Source organism: Varanus komodoensis, unplaced genomic scaffold (genome assembly GCF_004798865.1).
Source record: "Varanus komodoensis strain SLA01 unplaced genomic scaffold, ASM479886v1 scaffold16, whole genome shotgun sequence".
NCBI lineage: Eukaryota > Metazoa > Chordata > Lepidosauria > Squamata > Varanidae > Varanus > Varanus komodoensis.
This window is the reverse complement of record NW_025335468.1, coordinates 5,336,765-5,355,951: the sequence shown is the minus strand read 5'-3', so window position 1 is coordinate 5,355,951 and position 19,187 is coordinate 5,336,765. Positions and strand designations below refer to the sequence as shown.

The 19,187-nt window shown below is 44.5% G+C and overlaps 1 protein-coding gene across 3 annotated transcripts in view; it reads right to left on the bottom strand.

Annotated features, from left to right (window-relative positions):
• Window positions 1–2,920: 2,920 nt before the first annotated feature.
• Window positions 2,921–19,187, bottom strand: part of CD151 (CD151 molecule (Raph blood group)) — a 52,758-nt gene continuing 36,491 nt past the window's right edge. For all 3 annotated transcript variants that reach the window (XM_044425710.1, XM_044425713.1, XM_044425712.1), the window contains exons 5-8: window positions 17,017–17,121; window positions 11,142–11,294; window positions 8,908–8,994; window positions 2,921–4,956 (exon numbers count right to left, since the gene is read on the bottom strand). In XM_044425710.1, the coding sequence (XP_044281645.1) occupies window positions 4,897–4,956; window positions 8,908–8,994; window positions 11,142–11,294; window positions 17,017–17,121 (405 nt within the window). In that variant the 3' untranslated portion in view covers window positions 2,921–4,896. The remainder of the gene's footprint in view (window positions 4,957–8,907; window positions 8,995–11,141; window positions 11,295–17,016; window positions 17,122–19,187) is intronic.

Genomic DNA, 19,187 nt, shown 5'->3' with positions numbered 1-19,187 from the left:
TCACTGGGCCCAGCACAACAATCTCAATGAGTGTTCGAGGTTATGAAGTTAACCCTTATTCATAATTTCCAGTGGAACGTGTTTCTTGACATTCACAGTTATGAAAACAGCATGCATGCCTCGGGGAGAGAGCCTTGGAAAGCCTGAACTTAAAATCCGGGCTTTAAACATGGACTTAAAATTCACCAGCGAGCCTTATGGATTAAGTGTTTTGACAAAGTGTTTTTCAGCCTCAACCCCTCCATCCTGTGAAGTGAAAACAACTTTGACGCACCTTGTATGAGAGGAGCAGGAAAACCCGAGGCAGCGAACGGCATCATAAGCAGACTGGCGAGAGGGCGAGACTCCGCCTATTAACCCCAGGGGAGCAGGAGCGGAGTTCCCACCAAAACCTGTTAAGGCTGTAAAATCTCCCCGGCAACAGGCACTGCACAGGCGCAGCACCCGTATCTGTGTGATGCACAGAGACCACGATGAAGAACATGAGGATGGTGATGGCAAGATGACAGCATGTCCCATATTAGAGATGACTATTAATACATTTGTTGCACTCAGCAATGTCCAGCCATTTGCTCAATGCCAGGGGCTGTCACTTTGATATATGCATAGACCCAGTTCTTCCTAAGCCGAGATAGATAAACCACAAGTGATCTGGATCAAGCAAACACGGGAGGGCATCCAGTAGCACGGGGTGAGCTCAGCCCATTAATAACAGAGCTAAGCTAATCCCCAGTGCCAAGGCAAGGGCCCTTCGACTTGTGTCACGGTGGCATTGGACCATATTCTTACTAATGAAGCATCTCTGCACTGTGTAACTTAAAGCAGAGACAGAGTTTACCGTAGGGACAAATGCTCTTGGCTCGCAGCCTGTCGCATGTTGTAAAGTCAGGCACCACCTAGCGGCCAGATATTGCAGAGGACTTAATTGCAAAACAGAGCTTCGCGCTTCTGTGTCCCATGCCACGATGCCTATGCGTACAGGCAAATACTGGCACCAGCACCCAGCTGATTCTCATGTACAACACACAAAACTCCTGCCACAATATAATTTTCTGTAGGAACCGAATTCTAGTATTTTGAAGCTGCCTTCCTTCACCCTGCGTAAAGCATTTCGTGCCTTCGGTCTTCTTGTGTGATGCAGTAACAGGCTCCCACCAGATGTGATTAGTGATATCGCTAGCCAACAGATGTACACGTCCCCCTTCCTCCCCACACCACATTTGCAACACTGAAGAAAAACTAGGGTTTAAAAATTCTGTAGCAGCTGCATGCGTGAGGCTCATTTTGGCACAAACCTGTCCAAGCAACCTGGTACTGTCCACTTTTACCAGCATCTCCTCCAACTACCTTAGATGAGGGCACATCAGAGCTAACGTACTAATAGTGCACTAATCCTTTCTATGTCTAAGTTCAATTGGGCTTACTCCCAAATAAGTGTGTAGAGACTTCTAGCTTAGAACTTGGGCCATCTGAGCTGCTGTAATTGCCAAATAATTGCATGGAAATATCAAACTATCCCAACTGTATAGTACTGGATATAACAGATGGTAGACTTGGCAGTTATGGGGGAAATACAGGCAGTACACGTAGAACTTGAGTCTTCCATGAATTGGTACAGCAAGTTTTTAAGACATCTACAAGGACAGGAAATTAGCACAATAAGCAGGTACCCCCCCTTAGCATCTCTTGTCTCTTCTGACTCTGCAATTTCCTCTTTAGATTGGGAGAAACTGTAGCTAACTTTATTAGCTGCACCAGCTTTCCTCAGTCTGATACATTCTAGATGTTTGAATGTCAACATCCATCGGTAGCATCCTGCATGGATCATGATCAGGAATGCCTGGAGTGTCTTGTCCAAAATTTCTGAAGGCGACAGGTTGTGGGTGGCTGGGCTAGCTAGTTAGGCTCTGCCCTGCTCTGGTATGAACACTTCTTCATTTAGGGTGCTTCCAGATGGAGGGGACCCTACCACTAATGATCAGAAAGCGTTTCCACTTTTCCTTCTTCAGTGAAGGAAAGTGGTGAGGTAACATGGAAGTGCTATGAAAGCATCACTTGGCCCTTGTGCAAAATTCCCTTAGGCGATGCAATGGCCCAATAAAGCCTCAGTGGGAAGCACAACTTTACAATATTTTGTGGTTAACCCATCCGGAGGTGGCAATCTGCAAGCTGGCATATCTGGAATGTAAGGGCACCTATCTCCTGCAAACTTGACTTTGCCTGCCTAGCATGGCATGGCCTGCTTTCCTGATTACCGTATTTTTCCGTGTATAAGGTGCTACTTTTTCCTAAAAACATTTACTTAAAAAAAGAGGTGCGTCTTATACACCGGGGGTGGGGGGGGGTAAGAGGAGAACCACAGGCGCGCTCAGAGGGAAGGGGAGACTGGCACAATCATGCGCATGTGTGGGCGGCGAGGTGGTGCAGGTGAGCGGGCAGCGGCAGCTTGCTCGCTGGAGATGGGTAGGAAAAGTGGAGGGCGTCCTATACATGGGGGCATCTTATAGACGGAAAAACACGGTACATCAAGGAGTACTTAACTATATTTGATCACAGACCTGTGTTTGGGCCTCATGAATATCAGGGAAAAGTGAATGGCTGATATGGGTATCAGTGGCTACATGCCCTGAGAGTGGTACATCCCCTCTAGTCCCATGGGCAGGACGCCTCTGCAGATCTGCTCCTGGAGAACAGGAGGGTTCTGCTGTATTCACCCTACGTGCATCTAGCAAGCAATGGGCTCCCCGTTGTGGGTACAGAAAGCAGGACTAGATAAGCCTTTGGTTGGATCCAGCAGGCCTCTGCTTAATCTCCCCTGAGCCTCAAACACACTCCCTGAAATACTCCCTTCGGCTGGCGAGGCCTCCCAGCACGCCTCTCCTGCTGATGTTGTGACTTCAGCATGACACAGGACAAAATGTAGACACATTAAATTTATTGGCCAGCAACATCAACTGCATTTTTAAAGCATGGTTATTCTATGAGTTCAAAAAAAAAAAAAAAAAAAAGGAGAGCAGGCTCAGACTGCCAGCTGGCACTCCTGGACCTCCCTTAACATGGCACAGTATCATTCCCTGGAGGAGGGCAAAGAGAAAGCTAGCCAGGCACGTATACACCACGGTAGTCAAATACGGCTTTGAGCGACTGCAGTCAGTAGTTTCCACTTTGGTTAATAAACAATTTCTCCAGAGGAAAACTCCAGGAATAATTTATCCATTCATCCTGCAATAATTTAGATATTTGCCTTTCTTTACAGTGAAGAGTGGTGTAAAATTTGTATCCTGCATGAATATTTACAGTTCCTGATGGAAATTCTCTCCTTTTCACCTCCCAGACTGCCTTCTGGACACTCCACCATCGTGCAGCCTCCTATACAAAGCCAAGAGGACCCTCCCCTGCTCTCACACCCTTGCAAAGATGCAACTTGCTACGTGGAAGCTGTAGGAAAGCGTGCTTGTGTTAAACACCTGTCAGCCACAGTGGACAAACAGCTGAAGATGGCCATGACACATCTAGCATTTTAAAATGAACAGACAAGCAAACAAGGATTCTTCCAGGTCCACTTGAGTAGGGGGAAGGTCCCACATTTCGGCATGTAACTTCCACCAGTCCTCACCATGTGCTACACTAGCCAGGGCTGAAGGGGTTGACCCCAAACCTCTGGGAGGGGATGAGTTGCCCACACCTGCCTCAGACCATGTGATTTCCTTTGCCGCCAGGTCTGAAAAGGGAGGAAAGAGTGAGGATGAACACTGACTTCAAATGAGTTGCTGAAGGAAAAAAAACCTGCACATTTAGCAAAAATATTTAGTGCAGAGGAACTCTTGGGAAATCTAGCAAGTCCAGCAGTGGAAAGCGCTGCTTGGAGAACAATGGCCTCCTCTAATGGAGAGGATGCAGGCACTGTGGAAAGCAAGGCTGCCAGTCACTTTCCCCCACTGCACCAAGTCACTCGATGGGGGCCTTACCACCAGTGGGGGAAAAATCCCAACTCCTTAAAAAAAAAAACCCTGAAGCACACCCTGGAAATTAATGACAGAGGGGAATGGGAGAGCCAAATTCTGGGTCTCGTTCCAGTCAGACAGCACCTGGCTGCTTAATGAGACTTTGAAGACTGATGTACAAATTAGTACTGAGTTTTCTTCCCAACTCAATGAAGTGTCCTTCTGGGAAAGGCTAATTCACAGAAAGGGGCCTGCAGCATTCCCCAAAGTGGGGCTCCCTTGGTGGCTTTCAAGATGCAGGAAGCCATTTTAAACTGAAAGCCCTCAAGTTTTATATGACGAAAGTTTCCAATTAAGAAAACAAAAGAATATTGCTTGGAAGGCAGAGCACTTTCCTTCAGAGGAGACTCCTGACCGAAGGGGATGAAGGCCTGATGAAGCTGCAAGTGACCTCATCCATCATCCAGAGGGGGCAGAGCTGTCCCCAGAACTGCTGCATGCCCAGAAAGGCACTTCTCCTGGGTAGAGAGGATTTAAACCCCCGCTCTGCATCTCTCCTCTATTCCTGCCGGCAGCTGTCACCTGTCAGAGGGCCACTATTTGGACTAAGAATGCTGAAAGGGAAACATGGTGGCAGTGAGCTACTGGTGGCTTTGATGATCTCTCAGACTGCATGCTGGGCCTAGTTTGTACACATTTTTTGCAGATGGAATTCAACAGCTCCATTATTTTGGACCACAATGAAATAACCAGGCAGGCTCTGGGCTTCTCCCTCTTGTTGCATTAAGGAGGAAGGCTACTGTCTCTGGCAGAGAGGCACTGAGTAATCCAAGAATACTTTTCAAGAAGCAGCAAAAGTCCCTGCAGGGTAGATTTTTCTGTGCTGCTGGATAAAGAGAAGGTGATGGGATGAAACATGGTGGAGTTGAGCAGGTGGATGGTCTTTAAGCTCCTAGTAATGTTCAGATTTCAAACTCCTATACAAACAGCAAGTGAAGATCATCCCAAATATCTAGGAGGCAAACAGAACATGGGTAAATGCTAGGAGAAGCACAGGAACAGCCTCTATATCCTGTCGATATTCTCAGCACCTCTTGCAGTTTGAGTCATACAGGGTGAATGTGAAGGAAAGAGCCTGGAACTTCCTGCTGGTCCATGGCTTACTGGAAAGAGAGGCTGACGTGAGTCATGGGGCAATTTGTACTAAAGGGTGCAGGAAATACCACAAAGAGGGGCTTTTCTTCCTAAAACTTTCCTAGTAAAAGCTGTTTTCTCTTACAAAACGGAAAACTGCACCCAGGCACACACACTCTTTGAAAAAGAGTCAGTCCTCAATAAACTACATTTTGTAATGGCAGTTCTAAAAGGCATAAGGAACACGTTACTTCTGGGGGCTGCCTCTCTCTGGCCTTAAAATTACAGCTTATTTCATTTTTAGCTAAAAAAAAGAGAAAGAAAGGAAACCTGCTCGGAATTATCTGAAATGGGATGGGAAGAGGCACAGATCCAGCTACGGAAAATCACTGAATGACTGGCACAACTCCCATGATGTAGTAGCCACTGTTGGCTCTTCCGGTGTTTGAGAATTCGAATAGAAGAAGCTATTTAAAAAGTCCCCCTCCTAATGACGGTGCTCAATCTGGTTGCTGTTGTGATGTGTCACCACTAGAGGTTCCCTTCTGACTGCAGTACAGGCACAATCTCTGTTTTCATATCCTTTCTCTTTATCAACAGTGCAAGAACTTTATTATGTCATCTCTACCTAGGCCTGGAAAACCCAAATGGTTAGGAGCCCCTCCAACTCATTCTGGCTGGAAGGTGTTTTTTCCCTTGACATATATGAGATATTGAGACTTCCATTCTCTTGTTTAAAGAAAACCATAAATAATTTAAAATAATGGTGCGGGTCATTAACACATCTTAATTCCACAGAGAAACTAGAATTACAAACAGACAACCCACATAGAAAAGCAATACCAGTGCCTTCTGCGGCAGTTTAATTTTTTGACATTTTATAATAGGCTTATAACTATTTCTCATGTAGCCAATTGTAACTGAGAGAAGGAAAAACAAAACTTTTATACACTGAAAAGAGAATCGATGATTAACAAAGGGGAATGAATACTGGCTGGCTACTAATTCCTTGTGTGGGACAACACAATAGTTTCTTCAAACTTATCTGCAGTCCTTGTAAGCACCAAGCACTGGACCAACATGTTGGCTCCAGGAATGCCTGACTACGAATCATGGAGATACAAAAATACACAATGCCCAAAAGAGATACACATGGGTGGAAACATTCCCACACACATATAGTGCAATGTGAGATGAGGCTTAAACTATTTATGTTATAGAAAAACAAGATTGGAGCTGACACCTGTTGCTCTGACCAAGAGGTCAACTTAGGGCATAGATTACAGTAGCCAAGGAGTTTTCCCAAGTTTGGGCCTTTGAGAGAAATCTGCTTGTGTTTATGAGGGAATTTTACCTAAAAGATCCAAATATGTCTATTCCTGAACACCATTCTGTAGTACTGACCCTAAAACAAAGGGGCTAGGGCCTGCCACCACAAATCTGTGGTGAAGGAGGGTCACGGGAATTGTAGTCTGACACATCTGGGAGGTGACAGGTTGGGGAGGATAAGGCTAGAGCATCTGAAAGACCATCTCCTCCCATTTAAATTTGCATTCATCCCAACCTAGAGAGGTGAGAATAATGGATACTCAAGTCCTCCCCATTTCCCTCCTGGCCGAGATTATGACAGTCAATTCTTTATCGTTCTTTATGTGGCAAATGAAGACAACATTGTTCTGTAGAGCTTTTAACGGTTATTATTCATTCTTACTCTTTTTTGTAAAATGTAATATTAAAATAATATTGTTCTGCTGTGGTTTTAATAGTTAATGGTGCTTTGTTTTTATTATTCATCTCTAGTTTTATTGTCCAAAAAAGTTGTGTAGCTTTTTGTGATTTATATAATTCTTTTTATTTCTACATCACTTTGAACAATCAGTGAGTAAAGGCAATATTCAAAGTAAAAATGAAGAAAGTGTGTTGGCCAAAATGGCCCCAAACTTGGGAAGTGGCCAACACCAACTTGTTAACAGCATATGATTGCACTCGGACCCACAACATTTAATAAATGTTGATGACGTTCTGAAGAAAGGGTAATAATTAGGCCTAACACTTAGCCTAGAGGCTTTTAGAAGTGTAAATCGAGAAATCACAAAATGGCATACAACTGAAATTGATTTTGGGCAACACGGGATCTCTAGAAAGTATGTCAGGGAACCAAATATGTTGAGTCACGGAGCATTAAGTGACACAAATCTACCCATAATCCAACCAAGAGTATGTGCCCTAACTTTGTGAAATCCTTCATGGAAAGTCTCCATGGGGAGAATCATAAGATGATAAATCTTTAAAAGTTTGGGGTTTTTTTTAAGGTATGAAACAATTCCCCTGGAAGTGTAGCTTTTATTTGTTTGCCTCCATTTCTGAACACCCATTAGCTATGTCCACTTTGTACACACCCATAATCCAGTTTTTCCTTCGGCTGCTTTAGATTCTGCCAAAGCTTCAGGCAAATAAACAACTACAAAATTACTCCTGCAAAATGGTTGTGAAATCCTATTATAAACACAATAGGAATAAAGTATTCTTCGAGGATAATAACAGGTGCTATTTCTGTAATTGTAGACCTTTTTGCATTTATCTGATTACAAAATGATGCATATATTTCCATTTTAATTGAAATGCAGTGATTTTAACAACTGTTATGCATTTAAAAATTCCATTTTCTCAGCATCAAAGTCGCATAAGGCTGGCTTATATGCCAAACTATGCATCATTTAATGCTGTAAAACTAACACTTTAGTTTCGTGATATATTTTGTGGTCCTTGCCCAAAATAAATTTCAACTAGCCAGCACCTGAATTCTTCAACTTAGACTTCTAAACACTGGGGATAAATGAAAGGCCTAATGTTAGCTTGCCCCCAGGGTTTCTTCAAAATTGGTTAAATGACGTGGTTCTAATTGCAAGCATGGTGTCAATCATCTTGCCTTCTCTCTGTGTGTTTTTCAAGAACACTGAAATGTACTGTTTAAGTACAAACAGATTTGGGTTCAGCAGGTCATAAAAACAAACACTCAAGCAAGCAAATGCATCTCAAAAAGGCTTAAAACTTGGGAAATCGCTTTATCTACCAGGTTTCTTCTCATGCCAAAGCAAGGAGATTCTAGAAACCTACAATACTGTTCAGCTGTTCAACATGTAACAGCTTTTACATGGCTAAAGTTTTCGCAGGGGGTCACCTAGACCCTGCAAACATGTTGACTGGGTTCAGACCTCAGGACAGTCCATACTCAAGGGATTAAGTACAGGTTGTCATTGAGATGTGGATTGTTGGGTTGTCCAAATGCAGCCAAGATAACAAATCAGGGTGAATGGGTTATCCGTGGGTTATATTCATTAATTGTTTCCACTTAACAAGCCCTGGCTGGGTCCAGACCACACGACAACCCCCATTCAACAACCCATGGTTCAGCCTGGGTGTGGCTTATTGTGTTATCTGAATCCAGTCAACCAAACAGAGAAACTGACTCCCCTTTTCGTCCTTAGGAAGAGAAATTGGGAACTGGTCTACCAGGGGCAATCACTAGTGCAAGAAGCTAAGCATTCTGCCATGCTCTTTGGGAAAGATGACACTTTCATGATATTTGTAAGGTTAGGGAGAGGCAGGGTGGAAGGAAGATGTAACCATTTCAATGGTTGATTAAACACCCGCCTTCTGTAGTCTTTGATCTTTAGCAGCATAATACTGAGCAACTGGGGCCAGACTTTACTCACCAGCTACCCATTACAGATCAACTTCGTAAATCCAGGAAAGGAATTATACCTTGGTGTCTTCAAGCCCCAAATAAATAAATTTACAATAAATTTTCCATACCACTAACACATACCTGAACACAACCAATGCCGACCCCCACTGCTGCAATAATTTTCAGATGTTCTTGGATGAAGTTTTCCAGCTTAGTAATGCAGCCACCCTGAAAGAAAGTGAAAACATAATTTCAAGTTTAACCCAGGTGTTCCCAGCACTGTGCTCTTTTCTTGTGCTCTATCATATCCACATCTTTCAAGATACACATATGTGAACATGGCAAATAAATAGATGGATTGATTAAAAACAGGCTGGAAGAAATGAATGCACTTCTATCCTTGCAAGAATCTCTTAGTCAGCCTAGGGTCACACCAGAGGCCTTCTACACAGTCCAATCAGGTCAAGCAGCTGGAGTCTGTCAAGTGCCAGCAGCAACCTCTAAACGGTGAATCTAAAAGAGATGAAGCAGAGCAGGGCTCTGGGTGGATCACTTAATGATGGCATCACCATCCAACCATCCTCACTGGCCTCTTCCCCACTCCTTCCACAGCCTGCCACCCCACTGCAGGCGCAGAAACACAAGCAAGATGGTTGTGATCCAGGCATGTTTTTTTAAGCTGCTTGTTATGAGATGGTGCCTTTGCCAGTTGCCATCGCACAGCCTCACCCACTTGTAGGATGCATCTTGCAGGGTAAAATCTATGTGTGCTGGGAGGAGAGCTTCTCGGAGAAAGGATGGTATACTATGTTGTATATATCAGTATTTCGGACTATCTTGCTTTGCATTGATACACAAGTGCTGGATTTCAGTGGAAAATTAATTTCACAGTAAACTTCAACTGGCATCTGCAGCTGGAACTAGCTTTATTAGCAGTCATAAAGACTACAACTAGACAGCATCCTTGTCCAACTTGGTGTTTTCTAGCTGTGTGGGAATGCCAACTCCCATAATCCTCAGTCAGTGTGGCTAGTGGCCATTACCTTGGTGTACTGCTCACTGAGGCTTTCCGTAGAAACTGTGCTTGCAGAAGCACAAATAGCCCACAAGTCCAAATCCCAAAGGAGAGAGTAATTCCTTAGGGAAAAGGGAATGGCTTATTATGAAATCTAACACAGATACTCCCCAAGCTATCCTTGACAAGTGTACTTTAAACTGTCATGGGCACATGCAGCTTAAAGACAGAATGGAAGGGAACAGCACAGACTGGAGAAACTTTCCAGTTCCTTCTGGTATGCTGGAAGCATATTTTCTTTTGAGAGCAATCCATAGAAAGAAGTCCTACAACTCTCAGCCTTCCCCAGCTAGGTTGTTAGACTTTCATTTGCTTAAACATGGTTAGGGTTGTGTTCTTAATTCATGTATTTATATAACACCAGCCCTGTGCACGGTATGTCACTGGTTCCTGCCCCAAGGGGCTTGCAAGTTAGGAACAGAAACAAGGGAAACAAAAGAAGGAAGGGAAAGACAAGAAATACAAAATGGTGGAAAACCCTTTAAGGGAGCCCCTTCCCCCCAGTGCTTCTGTCACAGAACACTTTGGAAAAGCAGCTGGAGGGGAAAATAGCTCCGGGTTCAGCATTTGGAAATCACGCCCTGGGGCACACAGCTTAAACTGTCTCCGAACAAGCTTCATTATAGAAGTTATTCATGCTCTTCGTATGATTTAATCCCCTCTTGAGCCCTGCTGAAAATGACTGCTTCATCGTCATCATTCTCTGGCAGGATGCTCTGCAGACTGAAACCATCAACTGGCAGGTTGGGGATTGAAATTTCACGGTTCACTACGTTCTGATGCCTTCTTTCTGTGGAAGGGGGCACTTTGGGGGTGTCAAGCCCAAATTTACAGTATTCCAAATTTTATCAAACATTCCAATGGCAGCCAAGCATGCTTCAGCCAGGCCTCCCAAGAAGTAAGAGTATCTATTTGCGTATGTTTCACTCTAGAGCATAATCACATCAGGCAAAGTAACCCATGACCTGAGAGAGACCTGGTTTATATGTCATGACAGCCCAGAGTGGAGGCTGAGTCATGGGTTATGCTGGAATGGCGGTTCATCTTTACATACAAACCCTGCACTATAGTTTAACTGTTCCAAAGTTAACCCATGATTCAATGACAACCCATACACTTGTTTGTCTTTACATGCAAATCAAGCCCATGTTTCTTGTTTTAGGTCTTCCTTTTTGATTGCGGAATTGTCCCTGATTGTTACTGATGAAAATTTACAGTGAGACTCAGTCCTTAAATGCCATCTAGCATCTGTTTAATTTGCATACAGAGGGAGATTTGGCTTTTATTTCTTATTTTTTACCTCTTTGAAGATATTTGAAGGATGATCTCTTTCACCACACCTGTCTGTTATCGTCTTGCAGCAACTATCCGGCACCTTCCTGCCTTTTCCTTGGTTTTTGATCCAGTCGCTGTCACTCCAGTCAGTATAGTTATGGCTGCCGCAGCACTTAAACTAAGCACACACACAAAAAGCAGAATCGAGATGAGCCACATTTGCACTCCAAGACTGCATCAGCCTTTCACTGGACATAGTTCTGGCCTGCACAACTTGAAATCCCCCAAAGCAAAATTCAGGCAGTTAAACAGAAGCTTTCTGGAGTGCACTGTCAGCCATCCTATGTGGTGAGAGTGCTGTGTATATCCCTTCCTGGGGTCAAGAACCAATTTGGCTTTGCTGGAAATTCCAGAAGGGAGTACAGTCCATTTTAAAGAGTTTTTCCTAACCCTCTGTTGACAGAAAAAAGTACTGTATCAATACAACTTGAAGGGCGAACGTACCCCCAAGAAATCCATAAAGAAGGCATTAAGCAGGACACCATTTCTGAGTTTTTAAGAAGTACCTCCATTGAAAATGTTTATTTTCTAGGAAGACAGGGAAGGGCAACATACAGGCTGCATCCCACTGAATTCCAGGCCACTTTTTTTTTTATCTTAAAGAAAAAATAGCATCTGTAGCTGCTTCTGGGCACCAAAACAGTCAGATTTAGCTTCTAAGTTAGCTAAAGTTGATGCTTTGGGCACACCATGCAAATTCCCTGCCTAAAATTTGTCTCACCCTGCAGTGGAAGCCACCTTGGGGGACTTCCAGAGGGCCAGAATAGCCTGCCAAAGTTGCCTAGCCCTGCAGTCGGGCAGTATAATTGAAAATAAGTCATCAGCACCAGCAGTACGGCAAGAGGTGAAGCACAGCTGAAAGAATATACTGGGTTAGATCCACTGCTATACAAGAACAGTCCTCTAGCTAAACAGGACATTCTCCCTCTGTCTGTTGCAGACCTCCCTGTTTCCCAGCAGCCTGTTCTAAAGGGTTTTCCAGCTGGCCAGAGTTTTGAAGGCACAATGGAAGGCACATTGGATTCAACCCACTGGGTCATTAGCATAGCATCTCTTTCAATTGCATAACATTCACTTAGATACAAACATGCCCTCCTTCTCAGTTGTGTTACAGATCTTGTGACCTTAGTACACCCACTGAAGCAAACTGTATACAATCCACACATTTCATAACTACATGGGAAGGGCAAACGAAACAGCTACATGAAGTGCATTTTCACAGCAATGTCCCGACCCTTGCCCCTTTTTTGGAGTCGGCAGCGGCAGACCCCACCAGTTCTGTGACTGCCTCTTTTGACATCCAAGAAAAGTTGGCTGTGTTGGTCAGAGTTTGGCTGACTCCAGACCCAGGTCTGCTCGGAAGAGACATCTTTTGGGATATTCAGCTTCCAAACAATAGAGGCATTTAAACAGGCAAGTCTGGATTTGAACTTAGCAAAACAAAAACAAAAAACACTGCAATATGGGACTGCTCACATGTAGTGAGAACACATCCATTTTTAAAACAGTAGGTTGCTGTTATGTATGAACCAGATTCACAGGTTGAATATGGGTTGTGGTTGAAACATGGATCGTTACATACAAACGGTGAACTGTGGCTTAGCTATAGGTTGCCAACCACAAGCAACCCAGAAGTACCCACGATGTGTTGTTCCATTGTGAACTCTGGGCTGCTTGGGGTTAACAACCCACAGTTAAACCATAGTGCCCAATTAACATGTAGTGACAACCCACTGTTTAACAACCACCCACAATTCCACGACAACCATATTCCATCTGTGCTCTGTACTGTTAAGTGTGAGCTCAATCATTGCCACACTGGAAAGCTCAACTGGCCACCATTTGATCATGCGGTTGGAGTGTAAGAGGAGTGCTCCTGGTCACAAGTATCCTCTCCACCTTTGATTCTAGCATAAAACATGAACTCGGGCGTGAATGTATGGCCTGAGATTGCTGCACCATTAGGCAGTGAAGGGGGGGAAAGAGAGGATGGCTTTTTGGTAAATAACTTATATCCAAGTGTCAGGACTTCCTAAAAAACAAGAAATACTGCAGTTGATCCATCTTGAGCAACAGACTGGGGTAATTTCTGGTTTGCTTACTTTCTTCCATTGTGCCAAGCAGAGTTAGGCTTTTCTTAGCTTTTTTCTATCACATTACATCACATCATTCTACATTATTTCTATCCCGCTGGTTCCCTGCAAGGAATCCAAGGTGGCTTATATGTAGCTCTCTGTTCCATTTCTACACTCACAACAACCCTGCGAGGTAGGTTCTGCTGAGTGTCTAACCCCAAACCACCCACTGAGCTTCAAGGACAAGTGAAGACTAGAAACTGGATCTTCTGAATCCCAGTCCAACACTCCAGCCACTACACCACGCTGGCTCTCTAGCACCAACAGCCAGCAACATGTTGGGGAAAAAGTTATCGGTTGTTATATTCAGCCCTTCACCCTTCTCTGTTTCTGACTAATTTCTCACCCACTGCCTCACCCAGGTTTTAAGCTGCTGGGCCAAGCTGAGGGCAACACTCCAACACACATTTTGCAAAATCTATCCTCAAAACTGAGGAAGTGGACACCTCACGGTCCTTGACCATAAGTTGCCATTTAGTCTGGCCACCTGTTGAGCTGTGGGTGCAAGTGACACGCAAACACCTGTAAATGCAACAGGGATCAAAATGACCAGCAGAAGAGAATCAGTAAATATTTCTCATGGAAAAAAACCAGTTTTGCCAGGTGCAAAGAAGGTCCTAACTGGAAAAAGATTAATCCTCATATCACTATCAGGTTTTTAAGTGCTCTGTTAATCCCAATGACGAGTGTAGTGAACTAGCAATTAGTAAATCATGTCTCTTTTATGTAAATAGTCAAATGTTGTTTTTTTCAGCCTGCATGTTTGCTTCTCATACAAAATGGAAAAAAAACACATTCTGGGCTATGTATTTGCAGACACAAAGAGTAACGAATAAACTTAAATGTGATTACAGGACTGCTTTGAGTCCAAGGGTCATGCGCATATGGTTTACCAGTTCATACCTTATCAAGATTGAGGGACACCTTGAACACAGAGTAGTGCAAGACTCTCAGAAAAAAATGTTACTTTGTCAGAGCTCTTCAGATAACATTTGAACCCTGCCTGTTGGCAGAAGGGTGTAGAAGGCGCAAGATCATTGTTACTGATCGTACATACAGTACGTGAAGTGTGCGACTCCGCCTCCCCTCCCACCTCGGTTATTCAATCAACAAAGCTGCAGCTCTGGTTTTACTCACTGTTATCAGGCTTCATTCTCTGCAAGCAGACAGGATGTCCAGCATGGTGTAGAAGAGTCACAGCTAGCATGTGCTCGTTCTTTGCAAAGACACTGTAAGCCCACATCATTTCCTTCTCTTACAGTCCAAAGGAGTATCCTCTCCTCTCTTCCTTGCATTTTTCTGTAATATGTCATGTCCGCATGGAACTATCCTATGCTTCCAGTTCCGCGGCATGCGGCCAGAAACCACGGATGTTTAACCCCTGAGTAAGCTCCACTAAGATCAATGGGACTGAACCATCAGACTGCAATCCTGTGCACATTTGGAAGTTAAGTCCCACTGCACTTCACTAGACTTATCACATACAAACATAAATAAGTTGCAGCACAGGAACTAGCTGCATGAATTTTATTACATGGAGCTAGTTTTTGCAGACTGGTATTTCTCCTTCCCCTAGACATATGGGGGGGCATTCATTATCCCCACACCACCTGCCATGCTGCCCAGCTGGAGAGTCATTCAGGCTGTGCATGGGGGTGGCTGTAAGGGCTTGCAAGGATCAGGGGTGCTGCACTGCTTTGATTAGAGCAAAACCCTAACCCTAAGATATTAATATTTTTGAAGACACACCACTACCCAAAAATGAACTGTTTTTAAAGTAGTTATTTTAATCAAACAGCAGAAAGAATGAGATTGACTGTTTCTGGCTGCTAAAGCCAAAGAAAACTGAAGTCTTGCTTTGTTTCTGAAATAAGGGATGATTCTGAGAGGTTGTATTCGCCTGCCTCCTGTATGACTTACCCAGTACGTGCCATAAACCAAGTTTGTGCCTGTCTGAATTTGCAAGACTGAAATATCCAGGTCTTCCCAGCATGGCTGTCCAATGCAACAGACCAGGAACACAGCTGCGATGGGAGACGGAAAAGAAACCTTCCCGGCCAGCCCTTCCTCTCTCAGAGCTCTGTGCTCCACTGTGACTTGTATCTCCACCACATTTCTCAATAATGGGAGATTTAATGGCTTCAAAAGAAGTACAGCAAATATGGAAGCGACAGCTTTGTCACCTTCCACATTCAGAAAAGTTACCCTATTTACCCTCAAATGAAGTGCTACCTGCACTCTCACTTTCTTTTGCAATGAGGTCATTAGACTGAGAGTGGAGGGAGAGAAGAGAGACGGAAAAGTGCCCCAGCGATGCAACCACTCCATGCACCCTGCCCCCCGCCATTTATTTTAGCCAGCTGTGCCTGCACTTCTCTTGGGATTTCCTGCTTAGGAACAAGGCCAGTGGTAAAAATATACATGCCCTGTTCAGCCTCTCTTGACCAACTATTTTCCAGGGATCAACACAAGATAGAAGGCATGGGAAAGTGATCTATACACAATCCTTCAAATAGGAAATAAAAATCAGACAACCCTCTCCTTAGGGCCCTAGATGCCATCAGTCTGGCTCATGACAGCTTTCGGTGGCCCCCTTTGCACTTTATTCACAGGAGGCCAAGCTTGGTCTCTGCTGCCCAGCTGTGCAAAGGACACCTGAGATGAGCAGAGGCTTATATACGCACATTCACAGGCAAGCACTCAGCGCTACTTATATACTCCATACGACACAAAAGGAGGGGGACTGAATGTGTGCGCAGAGACCTGGCAAGTATTTATTCAAGCGTGTGGCCCTCCATGCACGTTAAAAAGTTCCAAGTACAGTATCTATTTCCTGCTTTTCTGCCCTTCCTGCAGAAATGGTGCCCAGGGTGGCTCACAGTAAAAGCCAAATTAATAAAATCTAAATGAAAATACAGGCTAAAATATACACAGAGAAGATAAAAATGTAGTTCCCAAAGAAGGAAATGCCGTGCGCGGCAGTCTCACCCGCTTGGCTGCAGGATGGTGGGAGAGTTGAGAGGGGCTTCCACACAGACTGGCTGAGTTTCTTCCTAGCCCTTTGGACCGTCCCACTCAATGAAATGGGGTCACCATTATAAATGTCGTGGGAATAAAACACAGTGAGAGGGATGTACAACCATTCTGTTTCAGTTTGTAAAAGAGGTGCTCAATTTCAAATGTAAACCACAAACAACAGGAGTACACTGGCGGCGGGTGGGGGAGGGGAGTCCATACATATCAGGACTTACCAATGTGTCTGAAATATGTGTTTTAGAAAAAAAATGCACACTTTAAAAACATGCATTTTTTTGAAACATGCAGCATGGACAAGGGCATTTTCTCATTTGAAATCCACACTACTCCTGTTTGAATGAAAAAAATGACAGCTCACAGGTGAAAAGAGGAGCAAGGTGAGCTTCACAGTAGAACTTAGAGAACCTCAAATATTCCAGTTTCTCCCATCTCCCAACAGGATACACTTTCCTTCACTACCTACCAGCATTCAGCTCTTCAGCCTAATTCTAAAAGCCGTGTGGTACCTGTCTAGACAGATGTGGATTCAGAAAATTGGTGTTATAAATAGCATGATCAAAAATCAAGAAGAGAGAAAGCAGATTTGCAACTACTGTGGTGTCCACAAACTGTTTTTGTGGTTTAAAAGAGTATCGCTTCCCATGCAAGCTCCCCGTTTCCCAGTCTTACCTCCTGCTGCAGTTGGTCCACCGCACTAGTCACGCTCTCTTCTCCCAACTTCTGGTACTTCTTGGTCATTGTGTCCTTCAGATTTTGCTTCAGCTCCATATTCAGCTGCACAAAAGAGGGCCACATAGACAGCAAACATGGCGATCATTGTTTTTCCAACACACACCCTGTATAAAGACTGCTAATTTTGCTGTAAGAATGCAGTGTAAAATGGGACCCATGGTAACTTAACAGTTCCCTAGTATGATCTTGCAAGAGATAAATAGGGCAGACACCATGTGCGATGGAGAATTACGGTATAACAAATGGATTGTTCCAGGGCAGCCTTCCCTGACCTGCTACTCTCCACATGTGCTGGGTCACAACTCCCATACAGATGGGAGCTGCAATCCAACAACCTAGAGGGTGCTAATTTGGGGGAGGCTGCTCTTGAAAACCCCCAGGCTCTGAATAAATGCTTGTTCCCCTCTCTCTACTGTAGGACTGCCTAGGCCTCTTCAATTTTTACTTATTTAAAAAAATAAAACAAAGGCAGCCTACCTCATAAACCAGCTAAGAATTCAAGCTTGTTTGGGGGCCCTGAGGATAAAGTAGCCATGGCATAAGGGCCTAATGGGATTTGTGAGAGAGGCTGCCGTATGTCCAATACTTCCACAAGTATGTTTCTGCTGGGGTCACCCAGAAGCAGCAAGAACTCAATCACTGCTGAATGAGCTCCAAGAAACACATTTTTCCCCATGTGGAAACAAGGAGCTGCCATATCTGGGTCTGACAAAGGGCCCCCAAACTGTCAACCCCACTGGATGTGGTAGAAGCTCTGCAGCAGCTCAAGCAAAGATCTCTCTCAGCCCTTCCAGCAAGTGTCAGGAACTCAGTCTTTAGCATATAAGCCTGGTTTGCATGTAACAATAACTCAAAGTATGGGCTGAGCATGGGTTGTCAATGACTTGTGGATTGCCACTGCATGTTAACCACAAACAATCAAGGAAGAGAATCCATGGTTTGTCACTGGGTTGTAAATACTGGGTTGCTCATGGTTAAAAACCTACAGCTAAACCATAGTGCAGGGTTCTCACGGAACAACAACCTGCAATTCAAGGACCCACACTAAACCAATACTCTGCATTGCTGTGTCAACCAAGTCATAAGCACACTGTCACAGTGGAGATCAGAGAGAGTGTACAGGAAAAGCAAGCCAGGAACTGACATCCAAATATAGCAGTGAATGCTTAATATGCACTCGTACAAGAGGACAACCTATTATGGGAGTGTCTGGAAAGCCATTTTTCTGCCAAATAATTACTTTTATTTGAACCCAGAAGACGTGAAACTTGAAGGCTGATAATTAGCATAAATACAAAAGGCTTGCTGGCACCAGAAAAATTTCAAGAAGACTCTCAATTAGAAAATGCCTTACAGGAAAAACAAAAGAAATTACCTGCGGGTTCATAGGGAAGAACTGCAGCATGGAACAGAGGCGGCAGAAACAAACACACAGTGGTTATATGCATACTGGGAGAAAGCGGCAGCAAAGGGAGAAATAAAAAGAGGCACGGCAAAAGACAAAGCATCTTGAGCCCTGGGAACAAGGGGAAAGGCGGCTTGCAAGGGAGGGAGGCGGAGAAAGGAGAGGAGACTTGCAGGGCAAACAGGACACCCATGGCCATTCATACCCTCCCAAGACCACAAAGCCCAGCATGCCATGCTTCCCCCACTCATCATCAAACCAGTGCCATGCATTCCTTTAGCCCTGGATTTTATTCTCCGGTCCTAGTGCAGGTTGAAGTGACGCATCATATTGTGCAACTTGCAGATTTCACCGAAAGCAGAGGCAGACACCAGGGGCCACTGGAGTAAGGGCGATACTGTGGTTTATTCCACCAGCACACGGCATGTGCAGTTCCTCCTCACGTGGCGTCGCTCTGGAACTCCTCTCCCTGCATGCCTTGCCAGGCACTGTTCGCAGGCCGCAATCCAGGCACTGCTTGGCTGTTGGGAATGGGTTGCAGGCAGGTGCTCTGCCTCCATCCTCTCCCATCTGCTTCACACACATCGCCTCCTTTCCCCCACTATTTGGCCCAAGGTAATTTCACTCAGCATTTCTCTTAAGTGCCACACTGATCTGGAGGAAGAGGAGCAGGAGGAGGGGCTCTGAATGTGGGCCAATGCCA